We start from the raw sequence: 17,018 nt of genomic DNA, 5'->3' as shown, positions 1-17,018 counted from the left end.
GAGAACCTTACGTAGCTATGACTGATGCCAACAGAATGCTGAGTCTGGGCCATCAATTCATCAGTTACTGTCTTTATCAATGGAGTCGCCTCTGGCCTGTGGGTGCTGTGTCTGGACCTTCAGTCACAGGGTAACAGCCCAGAGCCTCTCCATCCTGCTTTTCAGCAGTCTTTACCTGAGACACTCCTTTAAGAAGTACTGTTTCCAAATTCTGAGTTGCCAATTAACATTTACTTCATGGTTATTTTTAGACTTCTGTGGAGGTTTTGTCCATCTAGCATTGAACATTTACTCTACTATTTTTTAGACAGCTCTAAAGCTCTTTCTTGCAGTTAAGAACATGGCACCTGGAGCCAAGATCCCTGGGTGTTTGAATCTAGCTCTGCAACAAATTTGCTGTACAACTTTGGGCAAATTACTTAAGCGCCATGGCTCAGTTTACATATCAGAATTGATAGATTAGTTAAGTTAATATGTGAGAGTTAAGGATTAAATTTTCCAAGACTTCTTCCCTATCAGCTGGTCTTCTGGAAAGCTTCAGAGAAAAAAGCTACAGCTTTAAAACAATAAATGTCGGTAGAGTTTTGAGGTGGTAAGTAAATCAGGTTACCATTCTGCCATGCTATGTCAACTATGGACCTCCAACCATATACACTAAGTTGGTGGATCATACCAGTGGCCTTCTACTTCCCAAGCTGCCACCACAAGACTCAGATCCTAGCCTGTCAGACATACCAAACTCTTGATAGTGTTTCAATCCTCTCAGGCAGGCAGAGTAGCACGAGAACCAAGGTTCTGCTATGCTGCAACAGTGTTAGATCACGGGACCTTATCACACCAGGGAAAGGGCTGGTTCTCCCTTAATTATGTAGCTTAAAAGCCACACTGCACAAAGATTAGAGTCTTATAATGCAGTGAACACTGTCTCTGTTCCTGAGTCCATGGATTGGACTTTCCCCAATAATCATTGTTCTAGAAAGTCCCTATTCTAGTGTGAGTCCTGTCATGTCATTCATCTTTGTTTTCTTGAATTTATGTGAAACACTAATGACCATCTTTCCACACAGTGTACATTAAATGTTTGCTGTTATTCCACTTGCTTCTCACTTAACTTCCACTTTTAAATGACCTTTTCACACATCATCACATCTCCATTATCCTTTTACATCTTAAATCTTACATTTACTGAGGTATTACTATTCATCAGAATCTGTGCTAAATACGTTAAACAATTATCTTACTGAAACCACATAACATACCAATGCATATATTAACATTATCCTCATGTTATGGATAAGGAAGGTAAGCACAGAAGTTTAAAGAATCTGTCTGAGACGGTACTGCCAGTGAGGGGTAATACCCAGACTAAGGTCTGTGGGACTCTCAACAGTTAACCTCTCAAGTACACAGGGTGTCAGTTTACTCCAAGTAACCAGTACTACATCATGGAAGTCACAAGACTTTACTCAGAGGGCAGTGACACTACAGGTCCTAAGGTCAACTCAGGAGAAACACCTCATCTGGAGGAAGTCATTTGAGTGCTAAAAAGCTTAATTGCCACCACAGACAATCCCCTAACTCAGATCATTTCTCTGGGTCCTAGACAGGGAAGAGAGTATCTAAGGTAGGCCCTCCAATTCAGGTCCTCAGATTTGATCCTGGAAGAGTCAAGGGCTTCTGAACCACTGCATTCAATATACACCAAGCAGGTGATGGTTACAGAAGTAATTATTGTGATAATACAACCTTAATGAAAGTTCTCCTTTATATGTCCCTCTGTCTCACTGTTAAAATTCCCTTTGAAGGCCAGTAACTTTTCTGATGCAAAACCACAAGAATTGTGGAATGGAAAATACAAGTCCTCATCTTAACAAACCAGAACACTATTACAAAGAATTCTAGGCTCCCATTTTATCATACAGATTATACATCCAAAGCTAGAAAGTATTTTTGTTTTTTTGTTTGTTTTTTTGTTTTTTTTTTGCGGTACGCGGGCCTCCCTGCATCGGCAGGCAGACTCTCAACCACTTCGCCACCAGGAAAGCCCCTAGAAAGTGTTTAGGCAAAAGGCAAAGCTACCAAATCTGCTCAAGCTTATCTTTCCACTGAGGTTTACTATAGAACATTATACTATATATAACTAATGGGCAATTTTGTAGTAAATGAGAATTGACTGGCATTTACTCACATAAATCATGTTTGGCAGGCATATTTTGTAAATACTATCCATTTTGTAGATGATAAAGGATGATATGTTTAAAAAGCATGTATGGTAATATGACCACTTTATGTTTCTTAGTAATGCATAAGACATTTGCAAGCTGAGAACTGGCAAGCTGACGTAAACAAATCTTATCTGTCTTAATTAAAAATTTTTTAAAAGTCACGTAGAGTAGGATACCCTACTATCCACTGGATTAGCATAAGTTAGAGTTTCATTCATTCAACCAATAAGTTATCTATTGAGGGCTCTGAGCCAGACACTAGATAGCACACTGAGACCACAGCAATAGACTAGACAGTTTCTGTCCTCATGGAGATCATACTGGGAAGATGAAATAAAGTTAAAACCTGTGTTTCTCCAACTTCAATATGCGTAAGAATCTCTGGGAATCTCATTAAAAATACAGATTTTGATTCCATTAGATGTGGAGCGGGGTCTAAGAATCTGAATTTTTTTTCCAATTTAAAATTTTATTTTAAAAATGCATTAAACACATGAAAAAGTCATCACAGATATATTTTCAAATCAAATACACAGTATGGTTCTGTTATACATCCATAAAAATGGCTAAAATTATAAAACTGACAACAATAAATTGTGTTTGGGTATGAAATTGACTCTAATTGTTGTTGGTGGTAGTGTAAAATGCCACAATAAGTAGAATCTGCATTTCTAACAAGCAACCAGGTAATGTTGCTATAGTTGGTCCATGGATCACACTTTGAAGCAGCAAGCAGTTAGATAATATAGAAGTCCTCTCTCATTTTCAGTTGATATATTTACTGAGAAATGTGCCTCCAACTAACAATCAGAAGGTAACTTTAACCTTGATTCTACTGAAGGTACTGCCTTTCTGTATCATCTAAAATAAGTTACCTATATCTTTTATTAAATATATCAGTATGGCAAACTAAGTGACTAAAATTAAAGAATTTATTACTTCAACTGTATTTTCCCTCAAATTCTTCCCAAACTTACAGCATAATCTAATTTACACCTACAAAATTTTAACTTTTCTAAGTACTACAGACACTGCCCAGATATATATGGAAGTATCATGAGAGCCTAGTTTCCATATAAATATGCACTAATAAAGTATGTACAAGTTATGTTCTAATCAAAATGTCATTAATTTGAAATCACTAATTAGAATCCACACCAAATACTGTTTCCAATTAGTTTTATAAATGATTTAAATAGTCTAAAGATAATAGTCTATTGCATTTAGCTATGCATTCATTAGAAATTACAATTATATATACATACACATATACAAATATATATGTATATATACGTGTGTATATATACACACACACACAGCTTCATCCCCAAGCCACTGTAAAATCTGAGTGTGCATGATACAAAAGTTTACATTAGCAGTTCTTAACTGTGGGAAACCGTCCTAAGAGGAAATTCAGCCATATCAGGAGACATTTTCGGTTGTCAGAAGTGGGAGAGGGAAGTACTACCAGTGCCGAGTTGGTAGAGGACAGGGATGCTATTAAATATTCTATAATGCACACACAGGCCAGCCTCCAGAACAAAGAATTATCTGTCCCAAAATGTTAATAACATAGCAACTGCAAAATCCTGGGCTAAATGGAGAGTTGTGGTTTTTGGCCTTCAGCATTTATTCAGAAATCAGTAGCTGACACCAAAAGCAGTAATATTCTAACAACTTAAAGGTTTTAGTAGAGTCATTTTTTAACAAGGGAAATACTAAAATTGTATTTTATCAGACAAGTGTTTAATATAATTTTAAAATAACATACCATAAATATGACAAGTGTGTTCAACATGGCTAGATGAGGTCTCTATGATATCGCTTATATGTGGAATCTAAAAAAATAATACAAATGAACTTATTTACAAAACAGAAATAGAGTTACAGGTATAGAAAACAAACTTATGGTTACCAGGGGGGAAGAGGGGGGAGGGATAAATTGGGAGATTGGGATTGACATATACACACAACTATATATAAAATAAATAACTAATAAGGACCTACTGTATAGACCAGGGAACTCTACTCAGTACTCTGTAATGACGTATATGGGAAAAGAATCTAAAAAAGAGTGGATATATGTATATGTGTAACTGCTTCACTTTGCTGTACACCTGAAACTAACACAACATTGTAAATCAACTATACTCCAATAAAAATTAAAAACAAATAGAACAAAATATATTCTCAGCTCGAACTCTGTGCTACCGAGTTTTTAACACTGTCTCTAATTTTAAATTAGATAGGAAGTAAAAAAAGAAGAAAACTAAAATCAGCTATAAACATGCATGAGTAGCTTAGTGAAGAGTTCCTTCATATGTAACCACAAAAAAAAAACAATGCACTGATTAACTTTTTTTTCTTTTTTCTTTTTTTGGCCATGCTGTGCGGCTTATGGGATTTTAGTTCCCCAACCAGGGATCAAACCCGGGCCCTCAGTAGTGAGAGCTCAGAGTCCTAACCATGTGACTGCAGGGAATTCCCAACTTTTAAGGAATATTTAATACCACCCTAACACTTGTACAATCCAAATACTGCCAATATAATTGTTCAGACCCTACATAGTAAGAGATTTTTATTAATGTATTTTCCCTTTGAGTAAAAAATATAATTACTGTATATATAAAATAAGATTTCCATCTCATACAACTTTCCATTATGAGTTACATAATAGTAACCTATTGAATATACATTTAGCCGATAGGCCCAAAACGTTTTTTAAATATTAAGGATAAATTACGTTTTGAGCAAAAATAATAAAAACATGGTCATGTGACTTATTTCAGAAGTATGTGAACAATTATCTACCTCAGGATATTTTTAAAGCAGTATGTTCCTAGGTGATACAGAAAGGTAGATTCATATCCTGATATAGAATCTTATTACAGATCCTAAAGAATAAACCTTAAAATGTTGCTTATGGACCTGTTTATTCATGCCACTGCAATTCCCCCCTCAGCAGAGCTCAGTTCCCCATCACTCTCTCTCTCCCTCCCCCTTTCCTGACAGAAGGCTTCTGGCCACCAACTTTATCACCATAGCTAACTCCAGTTCATCTCATCAACATCTTTTATTTGCTATTCTTTTCCCTCCATTTGTAAAAACAGTTTTCTTCTGGTTGGGAAATCAATTATAACTTCTTGGGTGTACTCTGTGTTCTAAACTCTTCTCAACTGTTCACATGATTGATGGACACCCAGCAGCTACCTCTTTATCTCCAGAAACACATTTGGCAGATGTCCAGGTGGAGAGGTATTCCAGAAGCTTGCTTGTTCATCATTCTACCACCACTAACCACAACTATTTACCTGGCTCCCCCATATACACAGCACTGTGCAAGAGATCAGCAATAAAAGAGATGGTGAAAGAGACAGGCAAAAGAATAACAATAAAAAGTAGCGTATGCAGAATGATACCACTGTTGGTAAGTAGTGTAGAAAGTCCAAGAACCAGAAAAAATGGGAACAACTTCATGGAAAGAGTAATATTAAATCAAGTATTAAACAGAACTGACAAGGATGGCATGCAATCAAGCAGAACACTGAGTGAAAAAGAGTGAGAGAAAACTATAAAATTTCAAAGCATGAGCAAGACAATATGCTGGGCCACAAGAGAGTTGACATTGTGAGTGAAAGGTTCAGCATCGACTGTGAGAGGTCTGAAATAATGAGTCAAAATGTATAGACTCTGACTCACATGCAGCGAACAGTCATTGAAGATATGAGGAGAAAGAGAGGAGATATTTAAACTAAGGAGACAAGTACTACAAGGCTTTGAAAAAAGTTCTCAGGTACCAAGACACCATGGATAATTTATTCTGACCACAAGTTCAAAGGGGTATATTTGGTTTAGTTTCCCTAAAACAGCAAAAACTTTGGAGCCATTATTTACTTAAAACCACCAGAACAAAAGAATAATCTACTCTATGGTGTTACTAAGTATAGTCATACCACATGCAAATAGTTGAAATGTATCACCAAACTCAATTATTAGGGAAACATTAATAAGTATAAAATTATTATTTTAAAAAATTACATATCTTCTATTCAGAACCAAAAAGAAATCAATAAAATGAAATGACATCAGTGAATAAGTTTTAAAACTTTATCTCAATTTAAATAGCATAAGAAAATTAGTGTTGTGACCGCCTGGAGGGGTGGGATAGGGAGGGTGGGAGGGAGATGCAAAAGGGAGGGGATATGGGAACATATGTATATGTATAACTGATTTGTTATAAAGCAAAAAATAAAAAAAGAAAAAAAAGAAAAAGAAAATTAGTGTATACATATTAAAGAAAATCAACTGTTGAAGGTTGGAAACTATAATCTACATGCCAAAGAGCAATTTTTTTCAGCTTCTTATAAAAATTTTCCCTCTAAACATATCTACCATGTGTGTAAAATCAATTTCCTGAATTACAAGAGAAGACCTGATTTTTACAAATATGTCCCCAAAGCTAGATGTTGGCTATTCTTTCGGCTTATTTGTTTTTAACTTAGCATAACGTAACTAGAACTTGTGTGCAGTGACCTAATTCCTAGGCAGACAAGGATTATCATTTTTACAAATTAACCATCTGGTTCCTTCAGAAAGAGTAATATTTCAATGTCCCTAGGTTTCAAAAATACACACAGATACAAAAGGTGAATACATGTTAAGTATACAAAGAAAAAGTAGAGAAAGTGGCATGTAGGGAGGATTATCCTTACTCCCTCATTAATAACCAAATTCTAAAACTCTGACAACCAATTATAATTATAAACTGTTAATTTTATTAAATAGAGCATGAACGTAATTAATACCATCCCAAGCAACTAGGTGGTCCAGTGATTTTGGACATTTTTACCTCTGGAAAATTGATCAGGAAATCTGGCTAACATCCCAAACAAACTAAATGGATTTTATTGGATGGTCTTCAGCTAATTTATGTAGTCTTGTACATACACCAAAACCACATACTCTAAATGAATGAATTCTGTTGGCATTGTTCAGACTCAGAGGCCCAAGAAACACTGTTCACAGTGTTATTTCACTATTACACTGTACAGTATTCAGCTTCAAAGAAATGAAAAATTGGTATTTTAAACATAATATTTTAAAATGTTATGTGCCAAAATAAGCATGAAATAACCCTAATTTGAACAGGTCTTACAATGCTGAGATGACTGAATTTGTTCTATTTCTTTAATTTCTGCTTTTCTTCTTACTTCCTTTGCTATTTTGGATGTTTTGCTTGATGAATATGTCATACACTGAATTTAGTTATGTCTATTTAAAAAAAAAAAAAGGCACAGATCCATACTCTGGACAAAACCTTGACGGCATCAGGAAAAATAAACTAGGTACCACAGACAACCGCAACAAAACCAAAGCATGCCTTTCACCCAGGAAAACAAATGATTTTCAGTTATATCCTGCTTGTCATTTGTGGTTACACAAAACAATAATTATGTGCTCCAGGAAACAGGAAGGGGTGGATAAGCAAAACACACAAAAAGCCCCTATGGTCCCTGTTTGTCCAGATTATAGATGAGCATTCTTCAGGAGCTTCTTTTCTTTTATTATAGGAACAAAAATTGGGTTGAAGACACTTGTGATTTTAGGGGTTGTGTGATGTATAAAAACATTAAATACTATCTGTCTTTTTCCATAGAATTTTACTTCTAAGCAGCAGCAGCCAACAGTCTTTTTATGTATGTAAATTGGATCGTGACATTTTCAGCTGAAGTCTTCTACCACTTCATTTTGCTTGTAGGACAAAATGTAAGTAATGGTAGTGGTTACAGTAGTAGTGTAGGTGGTGGTAGTCACAGTATGCTTAACAGAGCCTCCGAGGCTGCATTTACACCCTCGCGGTCTCTATCCTCACCTCCCACCAGTCCACCTCCACTCCAGTCATACAAGTCTTATTTCAGTGCCCCTGAACGAAGCTCTTCAAGGACCTTTCACACACTGTTCCTTCTGTATTTCTCTTTAAATAGCTAACTCCTGAATACCAGTTTACCCTTAAGTAAATGCCACATCTGCCAAGAGATGCTCACTTACTGCCCTCTCCTTGCAATTTAAATCACTGTCCAGGGCTCTCTTACATAAGGACAGTTTACTTTTTCCTTAGTATCGTTATCACAATTTGTAATTAAACATTTTTTGTGTGTTTGTTTACTGTTTTATCCCCAACTGCACAGTCTGCTCCTTGAGGACAGGGAACAATACCTGCTTAGTTCAACTGCATAAATCCAGTGACTAAATCTTGATAGGCATTTAATATTTGGTAAATACCTTCATGAATTAAGTAACTAATGAAAGTTACATTAGAGTTTAGATATTCAGTTCATCACTAAGGAATGTCTCAAAATCTAGCATGGATAATTATAATAAGCATACTCAATTTCTTCCTTTAGTTTCATCAGGAAACATCCTTTCTTTTCATGCCAATAAAACAATCCTCCTGTTGTGCATTGAGCAGCTCCACACCTACACAGATCTGCCCTACAGGTGCCTGGATTTTAATAGTGGTGACTTCATGCTTTTTATATGTCCTTTGCAAAATGAGACAAAAGCTCTGGAGGTAAAAATATTAGAATATGTGGCATTTTGCGTTTGTCTATAAGTTATGGGCTGAAAAATGCCATAAGATAAATGTGCCCTTATAAAGGGAGAGAAAATGATAGATAACTGATAATTTCTTTTACAAGGAGACTTCTTTCTGACCTTAGATATAATCCTTCTGTCAAACTTAAAATTCTTTTATTTCACCGTTTCTTAGAAAAATATTTAGTAGAAATCATAATGAATCAAGCAGCACCTACATTCAATTATTTATATAATCTTAGACAAAGTATTAAGCCATAAGATTTCCCTATTTCTTTCTATTTGTAAAATGAGAGGGAAAGTCATAGGTTTATTTTTAAAGGATTAAGGTACATAATATTCTCCCTGGCAAATGGAAGGCACTCCATAATTGTTAGTCTTGTGACTGTTTATGAGAGAAAACATCCTGATAAGTCCTTGTGTGGTTTAATAATTTTTAGGCAAATTTAAAAGCCAGGGCAGATTTAGCAGAAATGAATGACATCTCCTCTGAAGGTCAACCAAGATTGTCTGAGTAAGTTAACAGGGCACACAAAGTTCCGTTTTACAAGTTCTACCTTCATTAGACTAATTTCTTCTAAAATTCATGTTATACTCAGTATGTTTCATCAGATTATACAACAGGTTACCTACGGCTATACTATGGACTGATCAACATAAAAATCTAAACAAATTAGTCATTCATTCTTTTCTTAGTTGGTTTATATTGGATAGAATGACATTTAATTCAGGAGATTATATTCATTCCTTGGTGAGAGTATGTCCTCAGGCTGTTGGTTTTGGCTAGTTAGCGCCTCTTGTCCGTTGTTGATTCCAAAACTATTCAGAATTTTCTGATCATCTCTGGAGTTTTTTATACAGAATTTCTGGTAGACTCAATTACTAAGGCCTAGAATCCATATTAAATAGACTGTACCTCCACTCATTTGACTAGAGAATTATAGTTGAGATGGATGATGATCTTGATGAGGAAATTTTAGGTACAATAAAGCAAATTTCTGATGTTCAGAGAAGACTCAGGTCTATATAGAGTACTGCCTCACATGCCACAGAAAACTGGGATGGCCATGTTAGTGGGTGTTTTCTTTTTACAACTTAGAAGATTTATTTGGAGATAGTAACAGTTTGTGATAATCAGTCTCTAAAACACCCCCCCAAGGATACCCACACTTCCCACTATTCACAACCTTGTATAATTCCCTCCTCTTGAGTGTGCGTTGGACATACAGACTTGCTTCAAGTGAACCGAATACGAAAGAAATGATGGAATGTCATGTCTAAGATTAGGTTACAAAAGTACTGGGCCTTCAATCCTGAGTGCCATGTGGTGAGGCAGCCCTGTGGAGAAGCCTACATGGCAAGGGATTGAGACCTGCCAACAACCACGTATGTTTGAGAGCAGAATCTACCTCCACATCAAGTCTTCAGATTAGACTGTAGAGGACAGCCTATAGAGGACAGACAGCTTGACTGTAATCAAATGAAAGACCTTGAGTCAAAGGAACCTAGCTAAGCTGTGCCTAGATTCTTAACTCACAGAAACTGAGACAGTAGATGTTTGTTACTTAAGGTCACTAAATTTGGGGGTAACTTGTTATGCAGCAAGCACAGTACAATATATAACACAATGTCCCACTTAGTAATAAGAAGTTGTGATCATTTATCCATTCATTTATTATTTATTCAACATTCAATAAATGTCCCCCTTTTATCAAGACTGCCTCATGCTTTGGGAAGACCTCACATGGGGCTGTACAGCCTCTCACAAAACACAATAGAAGGGTACATAAACCAGACTTCAGGGGAAAAACAAACAGGAAAAGCTCCCTGGGGAAAATGACATCGTGGGTGAAGGCCCTGGAGGTAAGAAAGTACTATCACATTTGAGAAGCTGCAAAAAGTAGAGCTGGCCTGAAGAGTGCACAGTTAGAGAGTGCAGGGCTGTTTGGCAAGGGTGCCGGTTAAGAAGACAGATTTTGGTGTTACATGAATCCAAGTTCATCTCCATGTCCCTGTTCTGCCCCTTCACAACAATGTTAACAAGAACCATTTAAACATCCCTTCTAGGGCTTCCCTGGTGGCGCAGTGGTTGAGAGTCCGCCTGCCGATGCAGGGGACACGGGTTCGTGCCCTGGTCCGGGAAGATCCCACATGCCGTGGAGCGGCTAGGCCCGTGAGCCATGGCTACTGAGCCTGCGCGTCCGGAGGCTGTGCTCCGCAACGGGAGAGGCCACAACGGTGAGAGGCCCGCGTACCGCAAAAAAAACAAAAAACAACAAAAAAAACATGCCCTCTATGCCTCAGTTGTTTCATCTGGGAAAAAAAAACGTTAACAGTACCCATTTCAAAAGGTTGTTAAGAGCATTTGCTATGGTACCTAGCATAAAATAAGTGCTGAAAATCATTGGCTGTTATTATTGTTGTTTTTGTTATTTTTATTAGTAGTATTAGTCATGTGAAAGATCTTATGAGACATAGCAAGGAATTTTTATATTAATTTAGAAGCAGTGGAAAACCAAGAAACAGATTTGAATGGGGAATAACATGATAAACAATTTAGAACAATCATTCAAGCAGCCCCATAAAGAATAAATCTGAGAGGGGCAAGATTGAAGGCTGGAGGTCAGTTAACAGGCTGTTGCAGTAATCCAGACAACAGTTGGGGTGCCTAGGACAGTGGCAATGAAGATAAAAGGACACATATGAAGGATAATGAGAGGTAGAATTCAAATGTTTTGGAACTTGATTTGCTTTGGGGGTGAGATAGAGAATGAGTCAAACTTTATATGAGGTTTAGAGAATGAGGAAATGATATGCATTTTCAGAGACTGAAACCTTAGCAGATGGAGAAGGACTGGCTGGAAAAAGAACCTGTGAATGTGAAATATCATCGACATCATCGACATTTAAGGGACCTCTGACTGAATATACAGATCTGAAATGCAGGAAAATGAAAAATTAAACACAGGGCTAGAGAATATTTTGTGTCCCTAGCAAATGAAGGATATGTGAAGCCATCAGCATTTTTTTTAAAGAAGTCCAATTACCTATGTACAAAAATCTAAATCAATAGAATCTTGAATCCTGCAAAAGAAACTTAGAAGAAGCAGCCAAAAATGAAAAAGGATAAAAGAGAAACAAGATGTTACAGAATCTACTCGATGGACTCCTTCTAGAAAAAATAGTATCAGAAAAGAGAGTCAAGTGGTGCAATAAATAAGGTAAGACTGATAAATGTCTTGTGGATTTCCCATAGGAAGGTCACTGAGGACTTCAGCGAGAGCAGTTCCTACGGAAGGTTGGGGCAGAAGTCAAAATGCAGTAGACTGAGGAATGAGAAGATAAATTATTTTAAAGAAGTTTGGCTACAGGGTAACCTTGGGTTTAGAACTGTTTCTTTGTTTTTGTTTTAATGGAAGGAACATGTATCTGTTAATGGGGGAGGGGGAAGGGGGGAAGAGAACCAGAGCTCAGGAGAGGAAATAGTCTCAATGAGAAGATGGCTACAGATGCAAGATTCTTTAAAGGTTTAGTGCTTGGAAGATAGGAATGTTCCCATATTGGAGTATATAATTATACTCTGAAGTTAGAGATAAGACCATATTTAAGAGTGGAGGTAAAGATGGTGGGGTTAGACCAGTGGTTCTCAACCGGAGGATGATTTTGTCCCCCCTCCAGGCAACATTTAGCAATGTCTGGAGACATTTTGTTTGCTACAACTGGGGGTATAATACTGTCATCTAGTGGGTAGAAGACTGGGATGCTGCTAAACAGTGTCCAAGGCACAGGACAGTCCCTCACAATATCTAGTCCAAAATGCCAATAGTGCCAAGGTTAAGAAACCTGGGTTAGACATTTAAGGAGAGAGGAAAAGGTTTAAAATATCCACTGAGGAGAATGGGGAGCTCACAATGGAATCATAGTGTGCTTGCTTTACAACATTCAGGGCCCAGTGAAGAACAAAGACCAGTATTTTTATTTTTATTTTTATTTTTTTATTATTTATTTTTTTGCGGTACGAGGGCCTCTCACTGTTGTGGCCTCTCCTGTTGCAGAGCACAGGCTCCAGACGCGCAGGCTTCAGCGGCCAGGGCTCATGGGCCCAGCCGCTCCGCGGCATGTAAGACCAGTATTTTTAAAGTACAGTAATCTACACCGTTGTATACTTTTCTCCAGCAGTGTTAAGACTGAATACAGGCTCAGAGAAGTGAAAAGTTAGACTGATAACATGAATGAGGTTTTACTAACTGGGTTTAATAGAAGGACAAGGGAATTAAAGATATTGGTAAAAGATCCATGATCCACTGAAGTGATGGATCATGGTATCGAAGTAAAGTGTGAAACAAAAGGTAGCTGCAAGAGAGAAGACAGTGGGATTAGAGTTTCCTATAAAATTTAAATATGTGCAGTTAGAGTAATTTAGTATAAGATAAAGAAAGGTAAAATACTGCAGTCAGAAGTTAAGAAATAGCCTTAGTATTTATTTTTCAACACAGTTAAGATAATGGCTATATCCAGACTGGGCCCAACAGGTAGGTAGATGAAGTGCACTGAAAACAACGGATACTGGAAATGAGAAGGACAGGACCTGAGAAGTGAAGGCACTGAAAAAAAAATCACACAGCGCCAGTTACACACCATTGTGTGTATCCCTAAATTCCACATCATATCATTATTTAAATAATGATTTGAAAACATACATGGACCCAATGTATCGTTGCAGCACTACATACAACAGCCAGGACATGAAAGCAACCTAAATGTCCATCAACAGATGAATGGATTAAAAAGATGTGGTATATACATATATAATGGAATTCATAGCCATAAAAAAGAATGAAATAATGCCATTTGCAGCAACGTGGATGGACCTCAAGATTATCATACTGAGTGAAGTACGTCAGACAGAGAAAGACAAATATCATGATATCGCTTATATGTGGAATCTGAAAAAATGGTACAAATGAACTTATTTACAAAACAGAAATAGAGTCACAGATGCAGAAAACGAACTTATAGTTACCAAGGAGGAAAGGGGGGGAGGGATAAATTGGGAGATTGGGATTGACATATACACACAACTATATATAAAATGGATAACTAATAAGGACCTATTGTATAGCACAGGGAACTCTACTCAATACTCTGTAATGGCCTATATGGGAACAGAATCTAAAAAAGAGTGGATATATGTATATGTATAACTGATTCGCTTTGCTGTACAGCAGAAAGTAACACAACATTGTGAAACAACTGTACTCCAATAAAAATTAGAAAAAAACACACAAAACAATGAATAAACAAATTTCTCTCTTAAAAGAGTTGGAAAAAACAGAGTTGGGAGACCAGAAGGGGGAGCCCTCACACCCTGCGACTACAGCTGAGCCCAACAAGAAGAAACAGTCCTCTTCTCTCCTGGCGAGGACTCAGCAAATAGAAAAACCATGGGCTGTCTATGTACTCTAGCCCCCCCAACTTCCTTGCTCTTTCTGTAAAAGTGTCCTTCCCTTGCTATGGGGGGACTTGCATGTGGCTTGTCATGGTTGCAGACCCCAAATTTCAATTGTCTGTTTATCCTGAAAAAACCTATCTTTGCTGAAGAAATATCTGGCAGTCTATTTGTTTTAGATCAATAATTACCAAACATATACAGGAAAAGTAGCAACAAAAAGAGACTATCATAATAATTGTAACAAAAAGGACTCTTTGTAGAATCTAACACTGGGAAGACCAAGGAATAAGTGACACAGGATGCATCAGTTGGGTGCTCAACAAGAGTGTAGAACTCAGCTCTCTAAACCTAGGGTTGATAGCCAAAGTCCCAGTAACACTCTTTCAGGGTTCCATCTTATTGGCTTCTGCACTGAATGGATAAAGCATGAATGAAACTATCCACGAGTAGAAGACTATTTTTCAGGCAAAACGTTGCCTCACGAGGTGAGACAATGGGAAGTTATCTACATTTAAATATCCTGCAGGATGCAGCAGAGAAATTAGGGCACAGAACTTAGGAACAGATTCTTAGCAGGTGGATTTGAGATAGAAAGCAAAGAACAAGGTGCTAAAAATTCCAGCAACAGAGGAGGAATACTCAGAAAGTCTACAAATAAAGGCAACTTGGAAAAGAAGATTGTAGTATATCCTTTACACCCAAGAGACAGCTGAGGTGGCTGCCATTTCTTTCCAGCTTTAGATTGTTGCTCCAAATGCTACTGGTAGAATTTAGCACTGACTGCCATCAAAACGACCACGGGGAGCTTGTTAAAAACTGAAATTCCAGAACTTATCCCAGATGATTCACTAAATATTTACACATTGCAGGAATCTATGTATTTAACAGTTCATGTATTTAATACAGGACTGAAATTTGGGAACTCGTAGTATCTACTACTCAATACTGTCACACCTTCAACTCAACTGATGAGTTGAGATGTTAATAGATGTCATGGTTAAGTCTCTTATAGTTCATATTCGTTGCAAACTTACGGTACGGCAGATGCTTTTCTAAGCACATTAAAATACATTTTTAAAGTTCAGTTGTTCCAACAACTTTACAGTGCAGATGTTATTAACATTTTCAATTTAAGATATGGAAATCAGGCAATAAAACAGACATCTGAGCACTGGCAATCTGATACCAGAGCCTGTTCTCTTTACTGACTGTGCTATCATGATAGAACTAGCTTACTAAAATAAACTTTTTCCTTTTGCTTTCAACTAGAATTATGTATGTTGTTAAAAAGCCATGACATGTTGATCATAAACCCAGGCAGTTACACATTTTAATGAAAACAAGGAAACTGATGAAAACAATAAAATCAGCTTGGCAAGCAAAACATTTCAAAGCACAAAATTGTCACAAAAATAATGGATGTCCTTAGGGGTAAAAGTAGTAAATAATTCCTATACACCTCTTCATACTCACGGCTACTTCTTGCATTTCTTTAACACTAATATTAAATATGAGGTTAACCTGGACATTGGATCAGTTCAAAAAAGGGGGGGGGCAAGAACATCCATTCACTTCTTCAATATCATAATTATCCTATCTTTTGCATATGTTTCTCTCTTTTTTCTCTCTCTCTTCTTAATCTCTTTCTTTTCTTCATGTATTCAACAAACTTTAGTAAGCATCTAGCATGTGCTGGGCACCGTGGCTCTCAAGACAAATGTCAACCTCATGCAGGGGCTCATGTGCACTGGGGCGGGGTGGGGTGGGGGGCTTTCTAAAGAAGTCACACTGACGCTGAATTTTAAAGGAGAAATAGAAGTTGGAGAACGAAGGTAGGGAGGAAATCCAGAAGAGGAGTGGAGAAGGGGAACTAATTGTATTTCAAGTCAAAAGCGATGGCAAAACACAGGATTTCATTACAGCAAAATAAGAAAATTAGCTTGCAAGTACTTTTATGCCTTCTCAAGGAAAGCATCTTTGTATGATAAAAATCTGTGTCAATCAAATATATTTTATCAAACTGGATCTTCGAATACTTACATTTAATTCATTTTTTAGCATTTCTTCAAGACGATGACCTACATGTTCTTCATCTTCTTTTGTGTCCATAACTACACAAATTTGTTGTGAAATTCTTTCTGAGATAAAAAAAGAAAAAAAATTTTTAAACAGAATATGGAACAGAATATGTTTCAAACAGAATATGGAACAAAGCCCTAGTATGCTGAAACCTATACTAACCCGCCATTCATAACTATTGAACAAGAATAGGGAGGTGTGGGCTTTAGGCCAAGTGGAGTGACTTGGACTGCACAGAGATGTCCTGGACTCAACTGACCATCCAAGCCAGTAAATCTATGTCTTTAACATTTTGTGGATGGGTAAACAGGACATCATGTAAGCAACAGAAATAAGGATCTTTGGATATATTTAAAGACAGTAACTGCAGGTGACAGCTACTTGGCTCAAGAATTCAATCCTTCCACATGTACAAGGAATCTCCCAGAATCTGATGGAATCCCATCTCCCAGGCAGATCCTCTGGTTAGGCCATAAGATGTCTCCTGCGTACAGCTCACTGTGCCACCTGGTGCCCTGGCTATGCACAGCGTTTTCCTTGCCATTCCAGTCAATTCAATTAAATTCTTGCCTGTTTAGCTATTACCACAGCAAGTGAAAATAGCCAAAAATAGATTTTCTTCAAATTTGGAAGGCTTGAGATTATAAAATTTAAAATCATAAGCCGTA

General features: G+C 37.1%; 1 protein-coding gene across 5 annotated transcripts in view; it reads right to left on the bottom strand.

Moving 5' to 3' along the window:
• The window catches only part of CRPPA (CDP-L-ribitol pyrophosphorylase A), a 305,310-nt gene that overhangs the window by 155,530 nt on the left and 132,762 nt on the right, over nucleotides 1-17,018 (bottom strand). For 4 of the 5 annotated variants that reach the window (XR_014016649.1, XM_081244008.1, XM_081244007.1 and 1 more), the window contains exon 6: nucleotides 16,312-16,409. Coding sequence is in view for 4 of the 5 variants with exons in the window: in XM_081244008.1 (XP_081100134.1) it covers nucleotides 16,312-16,409 (98 nt within the window). In the remaining variant the exon portion in view is untranslated. Of the gene's footprint in view, nucleotides 1-3,996; nucleotides 4,064-16,311; nucleotides 16,410-17,018 lie in introns of all 5 variants that reach the window. The other variant, XM_081244009.1, reaches the window with a different exon arrangement.

The sequence above is a fragment of the Mesoplodon bidens genome (assembly GCF_964165515.1).
Source record: "Mesoplodon bidens genome assembly, chromosome: 9".
In the NCBI taxonomy this organism is placed as follows: Eukaryota; Metazoa; Chordata; class Mammalia; order Artiodactyla; family Ziphiidae; genus Mesoplodon; species Mesoplodon bidens.
This window is presented reverse-complemented; position numbering and strand designations above follow the sequence as displayed.